General features: G+C 39.3%; 1 protein-coding gene across 2 annotated transcripts; it reads right to left on the bottom strand.

Moving 5' to 3' along the window:
- Positions 1 to 1,836: 1,836 nt before the first annotated feature.
- On the bottom strand, positions 1,837 to 14,292 carry si:ch73-233f7.1 (uncharacterized protein LOC100537710 homolog). Of its 2 annotated transcripts, XM_060915179.1 has the most exons (5): positions 11,986 to 14,292; positions 11,779 to 11,913; positions 7,525 to 7,583; positions 4,047 to 4,165; positions 1,837 to 2,440 (listed from the first exon to the last, which is right to left on the bottom strand). In XM_060915179.1, exons 1-5 carry the CDS (start codon positions 14,290 to 14,292, stop codon positions 2,121 to 2,123), a joined length of 2,940 nt encoding a protein of 979 aa, XP_060771162.1. In that variant the 3' UTR covers positions 1,837 to 2,120. The 2 variants fall into 2 exon arrangements, with proteins under 2 accessions (XP_060771162.1, XP_060771161.1); XM_060915178.1 differs by having other exon boundaries at positions 11,779 to 14,292.
- Between the last annotated feature and the right edge of the window lie 5,099 nt (positions 14,293 to 19,391).

Genomic DNA, 19,391 nt, shown 5'->3' on the forward strand with positions numbered 1-19,391 from the left:
TGACAGCCCTTCTCATGTTAAGAGCTCTACATTGTGAATTCTGCTGTCGTTTCTCATTTCTTTTGCACTGTTAAAAATGAGTTGATATAATTAAAACATCATTAAATTGAAATAAATTAGGATCATTGTTAGGAAATAAATTGCAAGAAAACATCTGCAACATTAAAACTGTTCAAAATGTCTTTGTTATAGAACTTCTTATCATTAAATAAAAAAAAAGACTAAAATTGGAAAATTATTCTGAAGGGCTTTTTTTTTTATGGTACCCATATCAGATGTAATAAAGTAGAACCCTGTCACAGTAACCCAGCTTATTTCTTAGAAAACTGCATAAAACAAATGGTAAAGTGTAGAATGTATAATAGCCATTGCCTATTATTCTCAGAAAAAATACTTTATTATCAGAATTTGTACAGTGATATACTGCGCTAGACATGGTGAGTCAGTTACACAGTTTGCATACATATTAGTATTGTACATGTTGTTCACTGAACAATAACCATGTTAGACTGATTCATCTCTTTAACTGAGCAACCAATCAATGCAAGGCTATGGCCTGATGTTTCTGCTAAGACAGACCAAAGGGTATGTAATGCTCACAGTTTACCTAATATGATTGTCAAGAATTGTACAATAATAATAATAATAATAATAATGGCATGGAAAATATGTTGCTGTTTGTTACCTTTGACCTTCATAACTTTGAACTGTGCACCAAGTTTTCCTAACAAAGCAGTAGTGATTACTCAGCCCATGATTCACATAGAAGAATAAACTACACTCTGAAAAAAAAAAGACCCTCCCTCACGAGTTCATCAAGGATACTTTGTTGGATGGCTCTTCAAAGGTTCTTTGTTTCTTTTGGTTCTGCTTGGAGCCCTTTTGGATTGGAAACACTTAGCTGTAAGGGTCTGCATAGAACTGTTCAATAACCAAAGAATCCTTAAGGGTTTTTTGTTTGTTTGTTTAAGAGTGTAATCACTGTAAGCCAAACCATTAGTCTGTTCACTATCATCATAGTCCATCCATCCATTATCTGTAACCACTTATCCTGTGCAGGGTTGCAGACAAGCTGGAGCCTATCCCAGCTGACTATGGGCGAGAGGCAGGGTACACCCTGGACAAGTCGCCAGGTCATCACAGGGCTGACACACAGAGACAAACAACCATTCACACTCACACCTACGGTCAATTTGGAGTCACCAATTAGCCTAACCTGCATGTCTTTGGACTGTGGGGGAAACTGGAGCACCCAGAAGAAACCCATGCAGACACGGGGAGAACATGGAAACTCCACACAGAAAGGCCCCCATTGGCCATTGGGCTCGAACCCAGAACCTTCTTGCTGTGAGGCGACAGTGCTAACCACTACACCACCGTGCCACCCTACTATCATCATAGTGTATAATTTTAAAAATTGTAACTTCAATTTGCCTTCTGTAATTTCATTCATTCATTCATTCATTCATTCTTCCTTAGCCAGGGTAACCATTTCACTCTGGTCAAGGTCACAGTAGATCTGGAGCTTTGACAATGGAGCACTCATTTATACCTATGAGTGTTTCTGGAGACATTTTTAAATCTTAGAGTAGGCAATTCAACTACTGTCAAGTTTTTGCTAAAAAATAAAAAATACTGGAGAACCCAAAGAAAACTGACAGACATACTGTATGTGAAACATTGCACAAATGGTAACCAGACCTACCACCTTCCTTAAATTTATCACACTATATTAATTTTCATGTAGACAGCCGTAACTGGAGGTTAATCTGACACTAAGCCAGTTCTTCCAACCCCTGCTGGAGTTCAAAGCCTTCTTATTCTGGCTCATGCTTTATATGCCACAAACATACAAACATGACAGACATAAACCAATTGGTGTCTCTAAGAGCAATCCGGGTCTTGGGAAGCATAAGACCCTGATCAGAAGCATATATAGCTGTAAAATTAGAGCAATATGGTTTGGATAAATAGGCTCTGCTTTGGTTGTGATTAATATTTCTGATCTTCTAGTTTCTTCTCTGTTTCACTGCTTTTCCCATCACCATATTTGCTCCCTCTCTACATGTTCTGTCCACCATCTCACACGCTGTTGCAGACTCTCTCAACTCTTTTCTATTCTATTCATTATACAGGTCATTATTGATGACTTCAGTCCCTGTTTCATCCCTCGACTCATAACTGCTGGGGGTGATGAACTTGCGCTTCTTGCCAAAGGTGGAGAAGGTGTTATGGACATCAAGCTCACTGCGACTGCTGGGTCTCAGGGTACAGAGGGCAGATGGAGTCCCAGGGATGTAGACATTGTGTTGGTAGTCAGGTGGAGGATGACCATGTGATTGACCTGAAGGCTGCTGCTGTTGGGGTATTTTTGTGGGGGTGTAGCGGGGTGTCCATGCCCGCTCAGGGAGGCCTGCCGCAGGGGAAGACATCTTGCACTCTGGGTCAGTTAGAAGGGGAGAAAAATGAGATAGGTATTAATCAATTCTCTTGATGTAGGTGTATCCCCATGTAGCATAATATGACAATTTTATATACATTTTGCTAAGCTATGGCATATTAGTATTTATTCTATCCACATTCTCTGGATATGAGTAATCAAGCAATCTGATTGGCTACTCTACTACTAGACTATCAGCTCATATACCATGAGTAGAGAAAAATGGCAGAGCATGTTGCTGAACCAAGTGAGGATGAAATAAAAACTCTGAAAACAAAACCCCCAAAATACAAAAAAGCAACAAAATATGGAACAAAAGTATTTGATGGTAAGAATGTATCTTTTTTTTATTTTTCAAGAATTATTATTATTACAGCATTTTTCACAAATTGCTACTGTCATTTCGCTGGTTTGCTTACATTCTTCATCTTGAAGCATCAAAATGTATTGTTTTTTTAGACTCATTCAAAAGCTCAAAGAAGTTTGAAAATTACATAATTAAAATGTCCAAGGAAGATTTAAATAAATGTCTAGATTTTAATACCTAGGCACAACAGCAAGACAGCATTTTCTACAAAAAAGCAACACTAAACTCAGTTTGTGCAGCCATTTAAGAAGTGTGCCTAAATGGAAATGATTTTGTCAGACGTTTTGTATAAAGTTTTTATTTATTGAATTTGCAAAAAAATTAAAATAAAAATGCTCTGTTTCTCAAAATCCAGTGAATGTGGATATAATAAAACAGGCATTCTACTCAAGCTCATTGTAAATGGCTAAAAGCCAACTCAGCACAACATGCCTCATCAGCTAGCAACTCATATATGACTCACTTTCATAGAATAATTGTTAAAAATACACAGGTAATTATCAAAAATCATGCACGCTGATTGAGAAATTCAGACTATTTCTCAATAATCAGTTCAAGTGGCTCAGCAAACTGGCGGCCAATCGCTTTGTCATCATGAGGAAGAATTACAAATTATGAAAAAAAATGCTGTTCCTAAAAGCACAAAAGATGCTACAAAGTTTGGTCTAAAAGTATCCAAAGGTAAGGTGGAATTGTGATTTATTTTATCTATTTAAAAACAAAGTATTTTTATGTGAGTTGGCAAAGATAAGTGACACAATTCTGCACACGTATTCATTACATTTGCATGCCACTTTTAAAATTTTGAAATAAGTTATTTTTAATACAATTATTTAAATTGCCACCTATGTATTTATACTAAAACATTTATCCACTCAGTGAATATCGTTGAATAATACCTTTGACTTCATCTCAGTTATTATTCACCAATATTCACTTTGCCTTTGGCAAATAATTGTTAATTATTCACAAGTCAAGAGAAGTCATTTGGATTGTTGTATGATAGGTAACAGTTAAATGTTCACATTTAAGAAGATAATTACAACTACGACTACTACTACTAATAATAATAATAATAAGTACAAAATAGCTACATTCTTTCAAGTATTACGCAATTTCAAGACACATGCATACAAAATGGCACTACATTACATTTTTGTGTCAAATAATATTCATGGTGTACCAGTTATAACTGAATTGTATGTCCTCACTAAATAGGCCAGTAAGTGTTTCACTTACCTCTCATTCGTGTTCCCCAGGTCCAGTACTGTCCTGCAGCCACTGGACTTACATAATTCTCAGAATCAGTCTGCATCACCTTCCTCACAAGGGTGCCATCCATATTGACTGAGTTATAACTGAAAAGCCACAGAGATCATCCTGATTATTATACTGTATGGGATATATTTGATAGTTGTTACATAACAGGCCAAAACATTGTGCTTCCTCAGTGGTTCTTTAAAAATAGGATTTCCTGCAGTGTCCATGACAAGTTTAAGGTCAAGAGATTCATGAATTACATATAACACCATCAAGACATGAAGAACAAGTAAAATATAATCTTAAAAACTGGAAATGTCAGGTGCTTTTTACTCCTGGAACACAGATATATATATATATATATATATATATATATATATATATATATATATATATATATATATATATATATATATATATACACACACTCACACAAACAGTGGTGCTTGAAAGTTTGTGAACCCTTTAGAATTTTCTATATTTCTGCACAAACATGACCTAAAACATCATCAGATTTTCACAAAAGTCCTAAAAGTAGATAAAGAGAACCCAATTAAACAAATGAGACAGAAATATTGTACTTTGTCATTTATTTGTTGAGGAAAATGATCCAATATTACATATCTGTGAGTGGCAAAAGTATGTGAACCTCTAGGATTAGCAGTTAATTTGAAGGTGAAATTAGAGTCAGGTGTTTTCAATCATTGGGATAACAATCAGGTGTGAGTGGGCACCCTGTTTTATTTAAAGAACAGGGATCTATCAAAGTCTGATCTTCACAACACATGTTTGTGGAAGTGTATCATGGCACAAAAGGAGATTTCTGAGGACCTCAGAAAAAGCGTTGTTGATGCTCATCAGGCTGGAAAAGGTTACAAAACCATCTCTACCAATCCACAGTCAGACAGATTGTGTACAAATGGAGGAAATTCAAGATCATTGTTACCCTCCCCAGGAGTGGTCAACCAACAAAGATCACTCCAAGAGCAAGGTGTGTAATAGTCGGCGAGGTCAAAAAGGACCCCAGGGTAACTTCTAAGCAACTGAAGGTTTCTCTCACATTAGCTAATGTTAATGTTCATGAGTCCACCATCAGGAGAACACTGAACAACAATGGTGTGCATGGCAGGGTTGCAAGGAGAAAGCCACTGCTCTCCAAAAAGAACACTGCTGCTTGTCTGCAGTTTGTTAAAGATCATGTGGACAAGCCAGAAGGCTATTGGAAAAATGTTTTGTGGACTGATGAGACCAAAATAGAACTTTTGGTTTCAATGAGAAGTGTTATGTTTTGAGAAGGGAAAACACTGCATTCCAGCATAAGAACCTTATCCCATCTGTGAAACATGGTGGTGGTAGTATCATGGTTTGGGCCTGTTTTGCTGCATCTGGGCCAGGATGGCTTGCCATCATTGATGGAAGAAGAAATTCTGAATTATACCAGGGAATTCAAAAGGAAAATGTCAGGACATCTGTCCATGAACTGAATCTCAAGAGAAGGTGGGTCATGCAGCAAGACAACGACCTTAAGCACACAATTCATTCTACCAAGGAATGGTTAAAGAAGAATAAAGTTATTGTTTTGAAATGGCCAAGTCAAAGTCCTGACCTTAATCCAATCGAAATGTTGTGGAAGCACCTGAAGCAAGCAGTTAATGTGAGGAAACCTACCAACATCCCAGAGTTGAAGCTGTTCTGTATGGAGGAATGAGCTAAAATTCCTCCAAGCTGGTGTGCAGGACTGATCAACAGTTACCGGAAATGTTTAGTTGCAGTTATTGCTGCAGAAGGGGGTCACACCAGATACTGAAAGCAAAGGTTCACATACTTTTGCCATTCACAGATATGTAATATTGGATCATTTTCCTCAATAAATAAATGACCAAGTATAATTTTTTGTCTCATTTGTTTAATTGGGTTCTCTTTATCTACTTTTAGGACTTGTGTGAAAATCTGATGATGTTTTAGGTCATATTTATGCAGAAATATAGAAAATTCTAAAGGGGCCACAAAATTTCAAGCACCACTGTGTGTGTATATATATATTTTTTGTTTGTTTGTTTGTTTGTTTGTTTGTTTTGTTTAATGAAATTTCATTTGGGATAAAGATGTGACTGTATCTTATAAGCTATATAAGCTTATAGCATGTATCATTTACTTCTGCAAAATAACAGACATAGTCCTGCAAAGGGGGTCAGTGCTTTATATATCAAACATTGATATCACATCACCATAACATCATAGATAGATAGATAGATAGATAGATAGATAGATAGATAGATAGATAGATAGATAGATAGATAGATAGATAGATAGAGTCATGCTTGAAAGTTTGTTAACCCTTTAACATTTTCTATATTTCTGCATAAATATGATCTAAAACATCATCAGATGTTTTAGACAAGTCCATAGCAGCAATCTTCTTTTTGGAGAGCAGTGGCTTTCTCCTTGCAACCCTGCCATGCACACCATTGTTGTTCAATGTTCTCCTGATGGTGGACTCATGAACACTAACATTAGCCAATGTGAGAGAGGCCTTCAGCTGCTTAGAAGTTAGCTTGGGGTCCTTTGTGACCTTGCCAACTGTTACTGTACACCCTTGCTCTTGGAGTGATCTTTGTTGGTCGACCACTCCTGGGGAGGGTAACAATGGTCTTGAATTTCCTCCATTTGTACACAATCTGTCTGACTGTGGATTGGTGGAGTCCAAACTCTTTACAGATGGTTTTGTCAACTTTTCCAGCCTGATGAGTATCAACAACGCTTTTTCTGAGGTCCTCAGAAATCTCCTTTGTTCGTGCCATGATGTACTTCCACAAATGTGTTGTGAAGATCAGACTTTGATAGGTCACTGTTCTTGAAATAAAACAGGGTGCCCACTCACACCTGATTGTCATCCCATTGATTGAAAACACCTGACTCTAATTTCATCTTCAAATTAACTGCTAATCCTAGAGGTTCACATACTTTTGCCACTCACAGATATGTAATATTGGATCATTTTCCTCAACAAATAAATGACCAAGTACAATATTTCTGTCTCATTTGTTAAACTGGGTTCTTTTTATCTACTTTTAGGACTTTTGTGAAAACCTGATGATGTTTTAGGTCATATTTATGCAGAAATATAAAAATTCTAAAGGGTTCACAAACTTTCAAGCATCACTGTAGATAGATAGATAGATAGATAGATAGATAGATAGATAGATAGATAGATAGATAGATAGATAGATAGATAGATCCCTGAGGGGAAATTGTAAAAGAATAAGTAAAGTGAATGCAGTACAAGTGACAAGTGATCTTAAAGTGATGGTCAGTGGAATGTGTGATGTTTCACTTGAAATATAAAATTTAATGATTTTTAACAAAATGGTTTTAACAGTTTTTATGATCTCAAAAGCTCCTCTGCAGAAAGAACCCTCTGTGTGTGTGTGTGTGTGTGTGTGTGTGTGGTAGTTACCTTTTCAAAGTTGAAGTTTGGTTCTTGTTAAAAGCCCAGTTAGTATTGTCTTGTTTTAACTGCAACACAATATACAGTTTTAAACTCTCAAGAATACTAGCATGAAGGGTTTGTTCATTCACAACATTAGAATATATATATATATATATATATATATATATATATATATATATATATATATATATATATATATATATATATATATATACCTTAAAAATCATAAAAATTATTAAATGAAATGTTTCAACATTAAAAAAAATACTATAATGGGAATCTCACATACAATTATTGCAGTTTTATAAGAAAATGAGCTGTAGATTTTACTGAGCATCTTGCAGAACCAGCCACAGTTCTGCTGGACACTTTGTCACACTTGCCTCTTAATTTTGCAGCAAAACCCAGGAGCCTTCATTATGTTTTCTTTTTTTAATCTGAAACGTAGTCTCTGAGGTAGTATCCTACTTAGATACAAACTTTTTTTTTCCTGTAAAATTTAATTTTGTGCTGGAAAACGAATGTTGGGAACTCTAAAATGCTTTCATAATGACTCAATGACTCAATATAGAAGTCATAAAAAAGAAATCTATAATAAAGTTCGTATGAAAAAAATAGCATGGCTAAGACTTTTGCACAGTTTATATATATATATATATATATATATATATATATATATATATATATATATATATATATATATATATATATATATATATATATATATAACCCTAATACCAAAAAAGTTGGGATGCTGTGTAAACTGTAAATAAAAACAGATTGTGATCATCTGCAAATCTCAGAAACCCTATATTTCATTGACAATAGTACAAAGACAACATATCAAATGTGGAAATTGAGATACTTTATTGTTCTTTGAAAATATATGCTTATTTTGAATTTGATGTCAGTAACACATTTCAAAAAGTTGGGACAGGGACATGTTTACCACTGTGTTGCATCACCTCTACTATTAACAACACTCTGTAAACATCTGTGAACTGAGGAGACCAATTGCTATAGTTTGGAAAGAGAAATGTCCCATTTTTGCCTGATATGCAATTTCAGTTGCTCAACAGTTCGGGGTCTCCTTTGCTGTATTTTGTGCTTCATAATGCACCAAATGTTTTAAATGGGAGACAGGTCTGGACTGCAAGCAGGCCAGTTTAGCACCTGGACTCTTTTATTACAGCGCCATGCAGTTTTAATATGTGCAGAAAGCGGTTTGGCATTGTTTTGTTGAAAGAAGGAAGGCCTTCCCTGAAAAATATTTTGTCTGGATGGCAGCATATTGCTCTGAAACGTGTATACATCATTCAGCATTAATGATGCCTTCCCAGATGTACAAGCTACCCATGTCATGTGCACTAATGCACTCTCATACCATCACAGATGCTGACTCTTGAACTGTGCACTGATAACAAGTCGGATGGTCCCTCTCCTCTTTAGCCTGGAGGATGTCCATGATTTCTAAAAAGAATTTCTACCTTTGATTCGTCAGACCTTGGGGACAATTTTTCACTTTGCCTCAGTCCATCATAAAAGAGCTCCAGCCCAGAGAAGGTGGTGGTGTTTCTGGATGTTGTTTATATCTGGTTTTAACTTGCATTTGTGGATGCAGTAATTAACTGTTTTCACAGACGATGTTTTTCTGAAGTGTTCCTGAGCCATACAGTGATTTCCACTACAGACATGTGTCTGCTTTTAATGCAGTGTCGCCTGAGGGCCTGAAGATCGTAGGCATCCAATGTCAGTTTTCAGCCTTGTCTCTTGCATACAGAGATTTCTCCAGATTCTCTGAATCTTTTAATGATATTATGTGCCATAGATGATGTGATCCCCAAATTCTTTGCAATTTAATATTGAGTAACGTTATTCTTAAATTGTTGCACTGTTTGCCCACGCAGTCTTTCACAGAGCAGTGAACCCCTCCTCATCTTTACTTCTGCGAGATTCCGCCTCTCTGGGATGCTCTCTTTATACCCAATCTTGTTACTGACCTGTTGCCAATTAACCAAATTAGTTTTTTTTTTGTTTGTTTAGCATGACACTTTCCAGTCTTTTGTTACCCCTGTCCCAACTTATCTTAAACGTGTTGCTGACATCAAATTCAAAATGAGCATGCATTTTTTTTTTTTAAATTAAATTTCTCAGTTTTAACATTTGATGTGTTGTCTTTATACTATTTTCAATTAAATATAGGGTTTCCATGATTTGCAAATTATCGCATTCTGTTTCTATTTACAGTTTACACAGCATCCCAATTTTTTTGGAATTGGGGTTTTATATATATATATATATATATATATATATATATATATATATATATATATGTGTGTGTGTGTGTGTTTATGTTTATGATTGTAGAAATGCAGAAATTCAGATTTTGGCTATTGTTTGGAAGGTTGTGCTTTCAAATCCCAGCACCAAGTTGCCGCGTTTGGTCGTTCAAGGTCTTTAACCTTTAAACTTCAGTTTTATCCTGTCTGATAGTTCTAAGTCGTTTAAAAGCGTCAGACAACTGAGCAAATTGAACTAATTTGAACCCAAGCAACATTTCCTTGTTTTACTATCAGGTGTGTGACTTATGACTGCCATCTCGTGGCCAAAAGTTAGAATGATTTGATTTCTTTGAGAGTGAACTAAATTCTAGTCCATATGCTCCTGTCTTGTTCCATTTTCCTGGAACGAGGTGCAGCGGGGGGGAGAGAGAGAGAGAAAAGCCGCTCGGATTTGTTACGAGTTTACGAATACGAGTACAGACGGATTCCGTGCTCCATTAATTCCCTTAGACTCTGTGATACGGAGAATGCGGATGTAAGGAAGTTATCTCATGATTAGTTATTCATAATGCTTTCCCGAAACCAATTAAACCACTGATGGGATGAAACGAGACACGACATTAATCTGCAGAGAAATCCACACCAGACAGAGCACTAATTAGAAAACAAAAATACGTTTAATCCTTCAGTGGATTAGACGTACGTGCTAAAAAAATTATTTCTTCATATATTTATTTAATTTTTAAACTCCACCACTCGTGTGCCTTTTAATAAAAGATCTGGGATTGATGTTTCCTAACTTCAGAAGAGCTGTAATTTCTCTAATCGGAAGCTGGGGTGTCCTTCAAAGCTGTTTTCTCATACTCACATTTCACTTGGACTTCATCATCTTCAAAGTGTAAAAGTTTAATAATCTTAAGTTGAAACCTATTAACATTTCCGCTACCCTTCTGTCTGTCAGGATGAGAATATCCAGTTTTAAATAAAACCTCATGTGGCCTTGTCATTAATAATAAATGAGACCTATATTAAGTACCTTTATAGTCTGATAGTTCCATCTAGCGGATTTAAAATATAGCTCAGTGTCTTAACCTCTCTCTCTCTCTCTCTCTCTCTCTCTCTCTCTCTCACACACACACACACACACACGCACTAGCTAGTTTAGGTTGTACCAGGATAAATCAGGGGAATCGATCAAACAACATGGCTTTCCCTCTAATGGCCCCAGTATTACCACATATAGTACAACAAGTAATAATCACGTCTTGTACGCCTGCCCTTGAGACAGTTGAGTGCCCTTGGATGTTTTGTCAAAAAATAAATAAAAAACTTCTCATATAATACATAGCGTTGACCTTGTTTTCAGATGTCTTTCACTCACATATTGCTTTTCTTTTTTTGTTAGAACGTCCGTCAATTATATTGAACACGTCCTTAGTGATAAACAAATGCTTTTAACTGAGAATATTTTTTCACCAACAAAATATCAGATACAATGTGAGTTCGAAGGAAACTAGTCTATGTAGGCCTCTGTCTCTGAACATGAAAGTTGTCTGAGGAAAACAGCATGTCTGTGGAAACCAGAATGTCTGCGGACGCTGAGGAGAGTCTGATGAAACCAGTCGGTGTGAAGAAAGCATTTTGTCTGATTAGGGTAGCAGTGCGCAAGGAAAGGAAGCTAGAACCAGTGCTATCTCAGTATAAGAGCGACTCAGACGCCTGTGCGTCGTTTTTACGCCCGCTGTACTTCTTTACATTCATTACTGTAGTCGTGAATGAAGGTCAACAGGGCATATAGCACAGGTGAACAAAAATAAACACCCCTGAGCTCATTTAACACTGGTGATTTCCCTGCGTAATCAAGAAAGTGGTGTTTAACAGAATGTAATTTCTCCGTTGCAGAAAGAAGGTTGCATTACTGACAGTCTGTCACGATAGTGTTTCTTTGTCAGATGGATGAGGCTGTTTTTTTTTTTACCTCGTTAGGAGTTGTCGCTCCGTTATTCGCCGAAGAGCTACGGCTCTGTGAGCTCCATGCCAGATTTTCAGCCTCTTTAGCGGCGTTATTTCTCGGCGTGCTCGGACTGTAAGACTTCATGAACATAAAGTCAGTCTTGGCTGATTCGGGTGTCAAGCACACCTTGTAGCAGTAGTTCTGAGCCGTGGTTCCGGTACTGCTCTCTACACAGTTCGTCGGCACCTTCGTTCCGCTGGAAATCTGCAGATTCAGGTTCGACTTTTTGCATGCTTCCGTGGGCGGCTCGGATTCGAGAGTGCAGCACGCAGCACCGATAGAGGACAAACCGAACCCTCCAGGACAGTCCCGGTCTTTGTAGCACTTCAGCGCTGCCAGTACGATGATGGCTACTAGGAAGATGAGCGATACCACGCTCAACGAGATGATCAGATAGAGCGCGAGGTTAGAAGGCGCTCGGTGGCTGAAGGCATGGTCATCCAGGTCGGACAGCGACTCCGGCACGCCGTCCACTAGCGTCAGTATGAGGGATACGGTGGCTGAAAGAGAGGGCTGCCCATTGTCCTTGACCAATATAACGAGTCTGTGTCTCGTGGCGTCTTTGTCTACGAAGCGGCGGATGGTTCGAATTTCACCCGTGTAGAGCGCGATGCTGAATAGACCCGGGTCAGTGGCGTGTAGCACCTGGTACGAGAGGCGAGAGTTTTGCCCGGCGTCCGCGTCCAGCGCTGTAATTTTTGCTACGAGGTAGCCTGCGTCCGCCGACCTCGGCACCGTCTCAGTAGCCGCTGTGCCGTTCCTCGGCAGCGGGGAAACGACTAGTGGTGCGTTATCGTTCTGGTCCAACACAAACACATTGACAGTCACGTTTCCAATCAACGGCGGGAAACCGGCGTCCCGCGCCTGGACTCGGATCTGAAAGTTGCGGAGCTGCTCGTAGTCGAAGGAGCGAAGAGCGTAAATGTTGCCATTGTCTGAGTTAATAGAAACATACGTGGACACAGGCATGCCCCTTATTTGACTCTCCAGAATAGAGTAGGACAGATAGGCATTCTGGTTCGAGTCCGGATCCACTGCGCTCACAGAGCAAATGGAAGCGCCTGGTGCGTTATTTTCGGTCACATAGACGGTGTAGGACGGCTGAAGGAAGCGTGGAGGATTGTCATTCACGTCCGACACAAGAACATTAATAGTTTTCCCGGTGGAGAGCGGTGGAGAGCCTAAATCTCGCGCCGTGAGAGTGATGTTGTATTCGGCTACCGACTCTCTATCCAGAAATTCGCTCGTCGCCAGAGTGTAATAGTTTTTAAAGGACGAGTGAAGCCTAAAGGGCACATGGCTGGGAATCTTACAGTCCACTGCTCCGTTTTCCCCGGAGTCACGATCCATAACACTGATCACGGCTATCACGGTCCCCGGAGGCGCATCTTCCTGCACAGGTGTGGAGACAGAGGTCAAGATGACCTCTGGCGCGTTGTCGTTCACGTCCAATATATCGACAAGTACTTTACAGTGCACGGCAACAGCAGAGGGACCCTTGTCTTTAGCCTGCACATAAAGCTCGTAGACGCTGGCTTTTTCGTAGTCTACAATCCCCTTGACCCGAATTTCACCCGAAAAAGAATCGACACTGAACAGCTCGCGCACTTTCAAGGGCGCATGGCCGCTGAACGAATAGACGATCTCGCCGTTCGAGCCTTCGTCCAGATCCGTGGCGTTAAGCTTGAGCACCAGCGTTCCTCTCGGTGCGTTCTCCACCAGGCTCACCCGGTAAACGGATCTGTCAAATACAGGCACATTATCGTTCGCATCCAGCACTGTAACCATGATCTGAGCAGTGCCCGAGCGCAGCGGAGAGCCGCCGTCCACAGCGGTTAGGACCATTTCGTGCATTTTTTGCTTCTCCCGGTCTAAGGGAGACTCTAGCACGAGTTCTGCGAACTTGCTCCCGTCGTTGCGCGTCTGCACGTCCAGCACGAAGTGTTGGTTAGCACTCAGCAGGTACGAGCGGAGCGAGTTGGATCCTGCGTCTTGGTCTTGCGCGCTCTCGAGCGGGAACCGTGAGCCCTGCGCGGCGGACTCGGTTATCTCTAGATTGAATTCGCTCCACGGAAAACTCGGAGCGTTGTCGTTAACGTCTAAGATTTCAACTTCCACTCGGTACAGTTCCAGTGGGTTTTCAATGACCACCTGCAAATGCAAGAAACAAATCGGACTCTGTTCGCATAACTCCTCTCGATCAATCTTCTCGTTCACAAACAAAATCCCGTTTTCCAAATTGACCTCTAAGTACTGTTTCCTCGCCCCCGACACGATGCGGAATCGCCTGGCAGACAACCTGGAGACATCCAAGCCCAAGTCCTCGGCAATGTTACCGACAAATGCGCCGTGCTCGCGCTCCTCGAGAACCGAGTACCGAATCTGGGCGAGCACCCGGTCCAGCGCGCACACACACATAAGTAGGCAAAAAACTGACACCGCTGATGTCCGTTGCCTCCTCTCGTGCCCTTGATCCATCTCGGTTATGCCCAAAATCCTAGGCGACCAGACGTATAAGTTGTAAAAAGTGAAAAATAGTTTAAAAATAAACAAAATGGTTAATATTTGACATTATGACATTTTGTCGGCGTGGAATCTCTAAATAAATAATTTTAGGAAAAAGTGGTAAGATCCTTCGGAGAGGCGCGAGGTGTCTGTCAGTGCTGTGCTCCCCTAGTGCGCGAGTGCGTGTGTGTGTGCGTGTGTGGGTGCGTTGTGTATGAGCAGGGGAGGCTCGCACTTTGATTTTTTTTACAGCGTATTGGAGGTTTTTGAGGACTGGGTGAGAAGAAAGTCGGGGAGAATGGGGAGGGGGAGAGGGGCGTCGTAAGGCATCTTTATTGGAGGACGGAGAACTTAGAGTACTGTGCATAATTACTGTATATACACGATTAACCCGCTCACCGCCGCGCTGAAAAACGCACTTTTAATCACCATGATGAACTGGAAATAATGGGGTGTTCTCTAACTGTTTGTCTCCCCTTTGACTTTATAATAAGAAACAGGCTTTTGATCAGCCTATGAAAATGCATAAATGCATAAACATAGCTGTTTTTAGCAGTATTTTGCCAATAATCCTTCCCAAAAGATAGTGAACGGTGATTTATGAGATTATGAATCAAGACGGTTATATGATTATTGTTTTGATGAGACAAAATTAAGTCACGCATCCCGAAATATCTGACATCTTTGATAGAGTGAAATCCTAAATTTGAGTGATAATCTTCGTAAATCAGCCATAAAAAAATCATTTGAGTTCTCTCTCTCTCTCGCACGCACACACGCACACTCCGGCACGCAGGCACGCACGCGAGTGCGCACACTTTGGTGCATATTTCTTCAAATTTAGTTAATTATAAAAGCACGGGAGGCGGTAGATGATGATAAATGAACTTAATGAACCCTTTCATCGCACCTGCAGAACAGCTATAAAAAAAATGTGGAGATTTAAACATACCCTGAACAGTCTGTTGCCAGACTTAACCTTAAGCAGATGGTTAAGCTCCAACCGAAATGATTACATTCCTTTGAAAAAAAAAAATAGGCTACAATGAGTTCCACTCTCGACTTCTTCGTTTTTAATTAACGAACTGGAGGATTAGCGCGAAGCTATCCGGGATCAGCCGCGTTACTCCAACCCAAGAATATAAATGTTTAGTGTTTAGTGGGGGGAAATAATCCTAGGCGCTCTTGAGCTGCACCAGCCTGGTTACGGCACATATTAACATGCATTACACGAGCCTTTAAACCCGGCTCATCTGCAGAGTATAAAGGCCATTACTGTCACCAAACCACTCCACTGTAACACACAAACAATGATATGGCAAAAACACTACAGAGCACTAGACATATACAGGTAAATTAATACCAAACAAGTACAGTATCTATAGTTCTGGGAGTGCTAATAACGAGTGGACTATAGAAGTATTTTTTTTTCCTTAGTACTTCCTTAGTCGCCACATTTATTGTTTCAGATTAATTTAAAATTAGCATGACATGTGACTTGAGTTTGAGTATTTGTATACAACTACTACACCAGGCATAAATCTATAGACTATTTTGTGCTGCCAAACCTCTGCACAACCTTGCGAATATGTTTTCAAATATTATCCTTGCGCGCCATCTACTGGATTTCGCTAACAGTTACAGTATTACGTTTAATTGATAGAGGCTGAAACGGTTATTGATTACATTTAAATTAATCTAAACATGTTCTAGAAAAGATGGAATGTAAATATAATGTATAAATGAATATAATCAATAGGCATAGACTACATTTTCTACACACAGATGGTCACAGATCAGTACATGTTTGCCCGTTCTAAAAATGATCTGACAGAATAATTCACAGTTCTGAGTCTGGAAAACATACATGAGCTATGTAACAAACACCAACTGCACTGGCAGTGAAGAACACCATAGCCTGGTCTCCCAATCAGCAAAACGATGTTTAACCATAATAGTTAGAAAACTCCAAATGTCCATAAAAGTACCAGAGAAATGACAGCGGTAATCAAAATGTAGACTGTCAAAAGAAACCGTGACAAGACTACTAGATAACCCTTGTGATATCCAAGGCCAAAACATGAATATACTAGCTTCAGAAGTATCCTTGAGCCAGAGAAAGAAGTTAAAAAAGAGAAACGTTGGTCAGCTTAATTGCTCAGTGTTTTCATTACTTTGTGGAGTCAAATTGATTTTTCAAAATAATATTTTGTACAATATAACACCTTAAAATGTAATAGAACTTTTATAATAATTTTGGAATCAGATAAAAGTCGTTTTGGCTAAACTTACTTTAGATGGAGTGAATGGTTGCAAGAAAGTTTGAAGGATATATGTTAGTGGGCTATTATACAGTAGATTGCACAAGTTGTATAGCATGTATCCAGACCTGGCTCCATTTGGGAGGGGCAGGATGGGCCTGGCCCACCTAATCACAAAGCTATCCCGCCCATCCCAGAAGTAGAAAGAATATTTTTTAGATATATTATGGCTGGAGGGCGGCACGGTGGTGTAGTGGTTAGCGCTGTTGCCTCACAGCAAGAAGGTCCTGGGTTCGAGCCCCGGGGCCGGCGAGGGCCTTTCCGTGTGGAGTTTGCATGTTCTCCCCGTGTCCGCGTGGGTTTCCTCCGGGTGCTCCGGTTTCCCCCACAGTCCAAAGACATGCAGGTTAGGTTAACTGGTGACTCTAAATTGACCGTAGGTGTGAATGTGAGTGTGAATGGTTGTCTGTGTCTATGTGTCAGCCCTGTGATGACCTGGCGACTTGTCCAGGGTGTACCCCGCCTTTCGCCCATAGTCAGCTGGGATAGGCTCCAGCTTGCCTGCGACCCTGTAGAAGGATAAAGCGGCTAGAGATAATGAGATGAGATGAGATTATGGATGGATGGATGGATGGATAAACAGCAAAAAATGTATAGAGCACAGCTGATGAAGGACTTCTGTCTGAAATATACTGTGTCTTCTGAATATACATGTAGATTTATATTGTACATAATTTGCCCACCACAAAATCTCTCAGGCCCACCCTGTTACCAAGAGCTGGAACCAGGCCTGTATGTATCCAGTCAATATATCCCACATCAGAGCTCATAAAAGCATCATTTAAACTACAATTTATCTGAAAAAAAAATCTCATTTCTTTTGACCTCAGTATAATGGACTTGGAAAAGAAAAGAGGACAAAAAAATTTAAAACATTATCAAGATAACTGCAGTCTTATATTTTTTCAGTGACACTTTCCACACAATGTAGGGTCTGCAAGTTATCTTTCGAACAGAAAGGCTGGTACTCCTGCTTACTTTACCCTGAGATAATGATTAAATTAGACCCACTGGATGGGTTTCTGTTCGTTTTTTGTTGCCTCCTCGTGTACATGTATATGATATGTATAGTATATAAAGAAGCTCCCAGGATCTTTTTTTTTTCATGATCGCACTCACTAACTATTTTCCCATAAGAAAGCCTAAACAGGGTATAATAATTTTATGTAATGCATAGAACCTAATGGGGGGGGGGGGGGGGGGGGGGGATGAAAATATATTTAACAAAAATAGCTTTTTAAATATTCATTGTGCATATTCATTAGAAAAGCTTTTGAAATCACACACTGAAATATTTACACAAATCGTTTTAAAAATAGACAGAGAGATAGGCAACAGAATATCTCTTAATGGGAACAAATGGTCACAAAAAGCACCCAGCAAGTTACTACGTCATGAATCAATACCACAAGCTGAGAGTCCGAAGAGTATTACCCCTAATAATTTCACCCAAAAGATGTTCAGAACGTATTTCTCGAGAAATGATGAAAACGTCAGACAGCACCTGCGGTTCAAACTCGGGTCATCCCGGGATGCAATTGAAACAATATTCAATGGAAGTAACCGCTTGGCTATGCTAACGCGATGGTGAGTAAGCTCTACGTCGTATTTACCAAGTACTCTAAGCGTGGGTTTTCAATTTTTAATAATAATAATAAGAAGAAGAAGAAGAAGAAGAAGAATGACAGAAACCTGATTCAGAAATTGAAAGATATTGAATAAAAATGCTGACTCGAGCTGTGTCAGACTGTATTACATGTCAGAGTGTATTATATTTTTATTTAACACATAGAAACTACTGATTGAAAAGTCAAGAAATTGTATTTATATTATAGTCTAGACTCTCAGAAATAAAGGTACCTTGGTGCAGGGTGGTACAGTCAAGGTAAATTTTAGGTACCTTTTTTTAACATAATAATAATAATAATAATAATAATAATAATAATAATAATTCCGCAGTCTTAGAGCGCCATCTTCTGGTAAGAAGAGAATAAAGGTCAGTGTAAGACACGTGTCAGAATCTTGTACCATTGGACCAAGATACATTCAGAATCATCTCATCTCATCTCATCTCATCTCATCTCATTATCTCTAGCCGCTTTATCCTGTTCTACAGGGTCGCAGGCAAGCTGGAGCCTATCCCAGCTGACAACGGGCGAAAAGCGGGGTACACCCTGGACTAGTTGCCAGGTCATCACAGGGCTGACACATAGACACAGACAACCATTCACACTCACATTCAGAATCAGGGGACCATAAATAAATAAATAGACACAAAATCTGTGTGTCAAAATAACAGAAAAAAAGTGCAAGATAAACACCAATGGGTAACCATATAGCTAAACTCACACTGAGATGGTTATTCAGTTTAGTATTCACAGACATGTCCATGTTCAGATTAAGTATTCTGAGCACCGATTCTTTAATGATGGTCTCATATAGGTTATCCACCTTTTCCTGAGGAAAGGTGAGATTCATTTACCTTAGTGCCTGAAGCTGCAGATTACGATCACCTATGCCTACTTGAAATTAATTAATGAATCATTATTGTTCTCTGTTCTCAAATTAATTGTGTAGACATTTGTTTTAAACATAATCTCAAGTCAATTAGCAAGCCAATTTGCGAGCTGTCTAAAACAGTTAAAACAGTTATGTCTTCCAGCAGAAAGTAAAGTCATGCAAGTGGACACAAAACATCACTTCACTCTGCTAATCAATCCATCCATCCATCTGTTATCTCTACCACTTATT

This window comes from Neoarius graeffei, chromosome 2 (assembly GCF_027579695.1).
Source record: "Neoarius graeffei isolate fNeoGra1 chromosome 2, fNeoGra1.pri, whole genome shotgun sequence".
Taxonomy (NCBI): domain Eukaryota; kingdom Metazoa; phylum Chordata; class Actinopteri; order Siluriformes; family Ariidae; genus Neoarius; species Neoarius graeffei.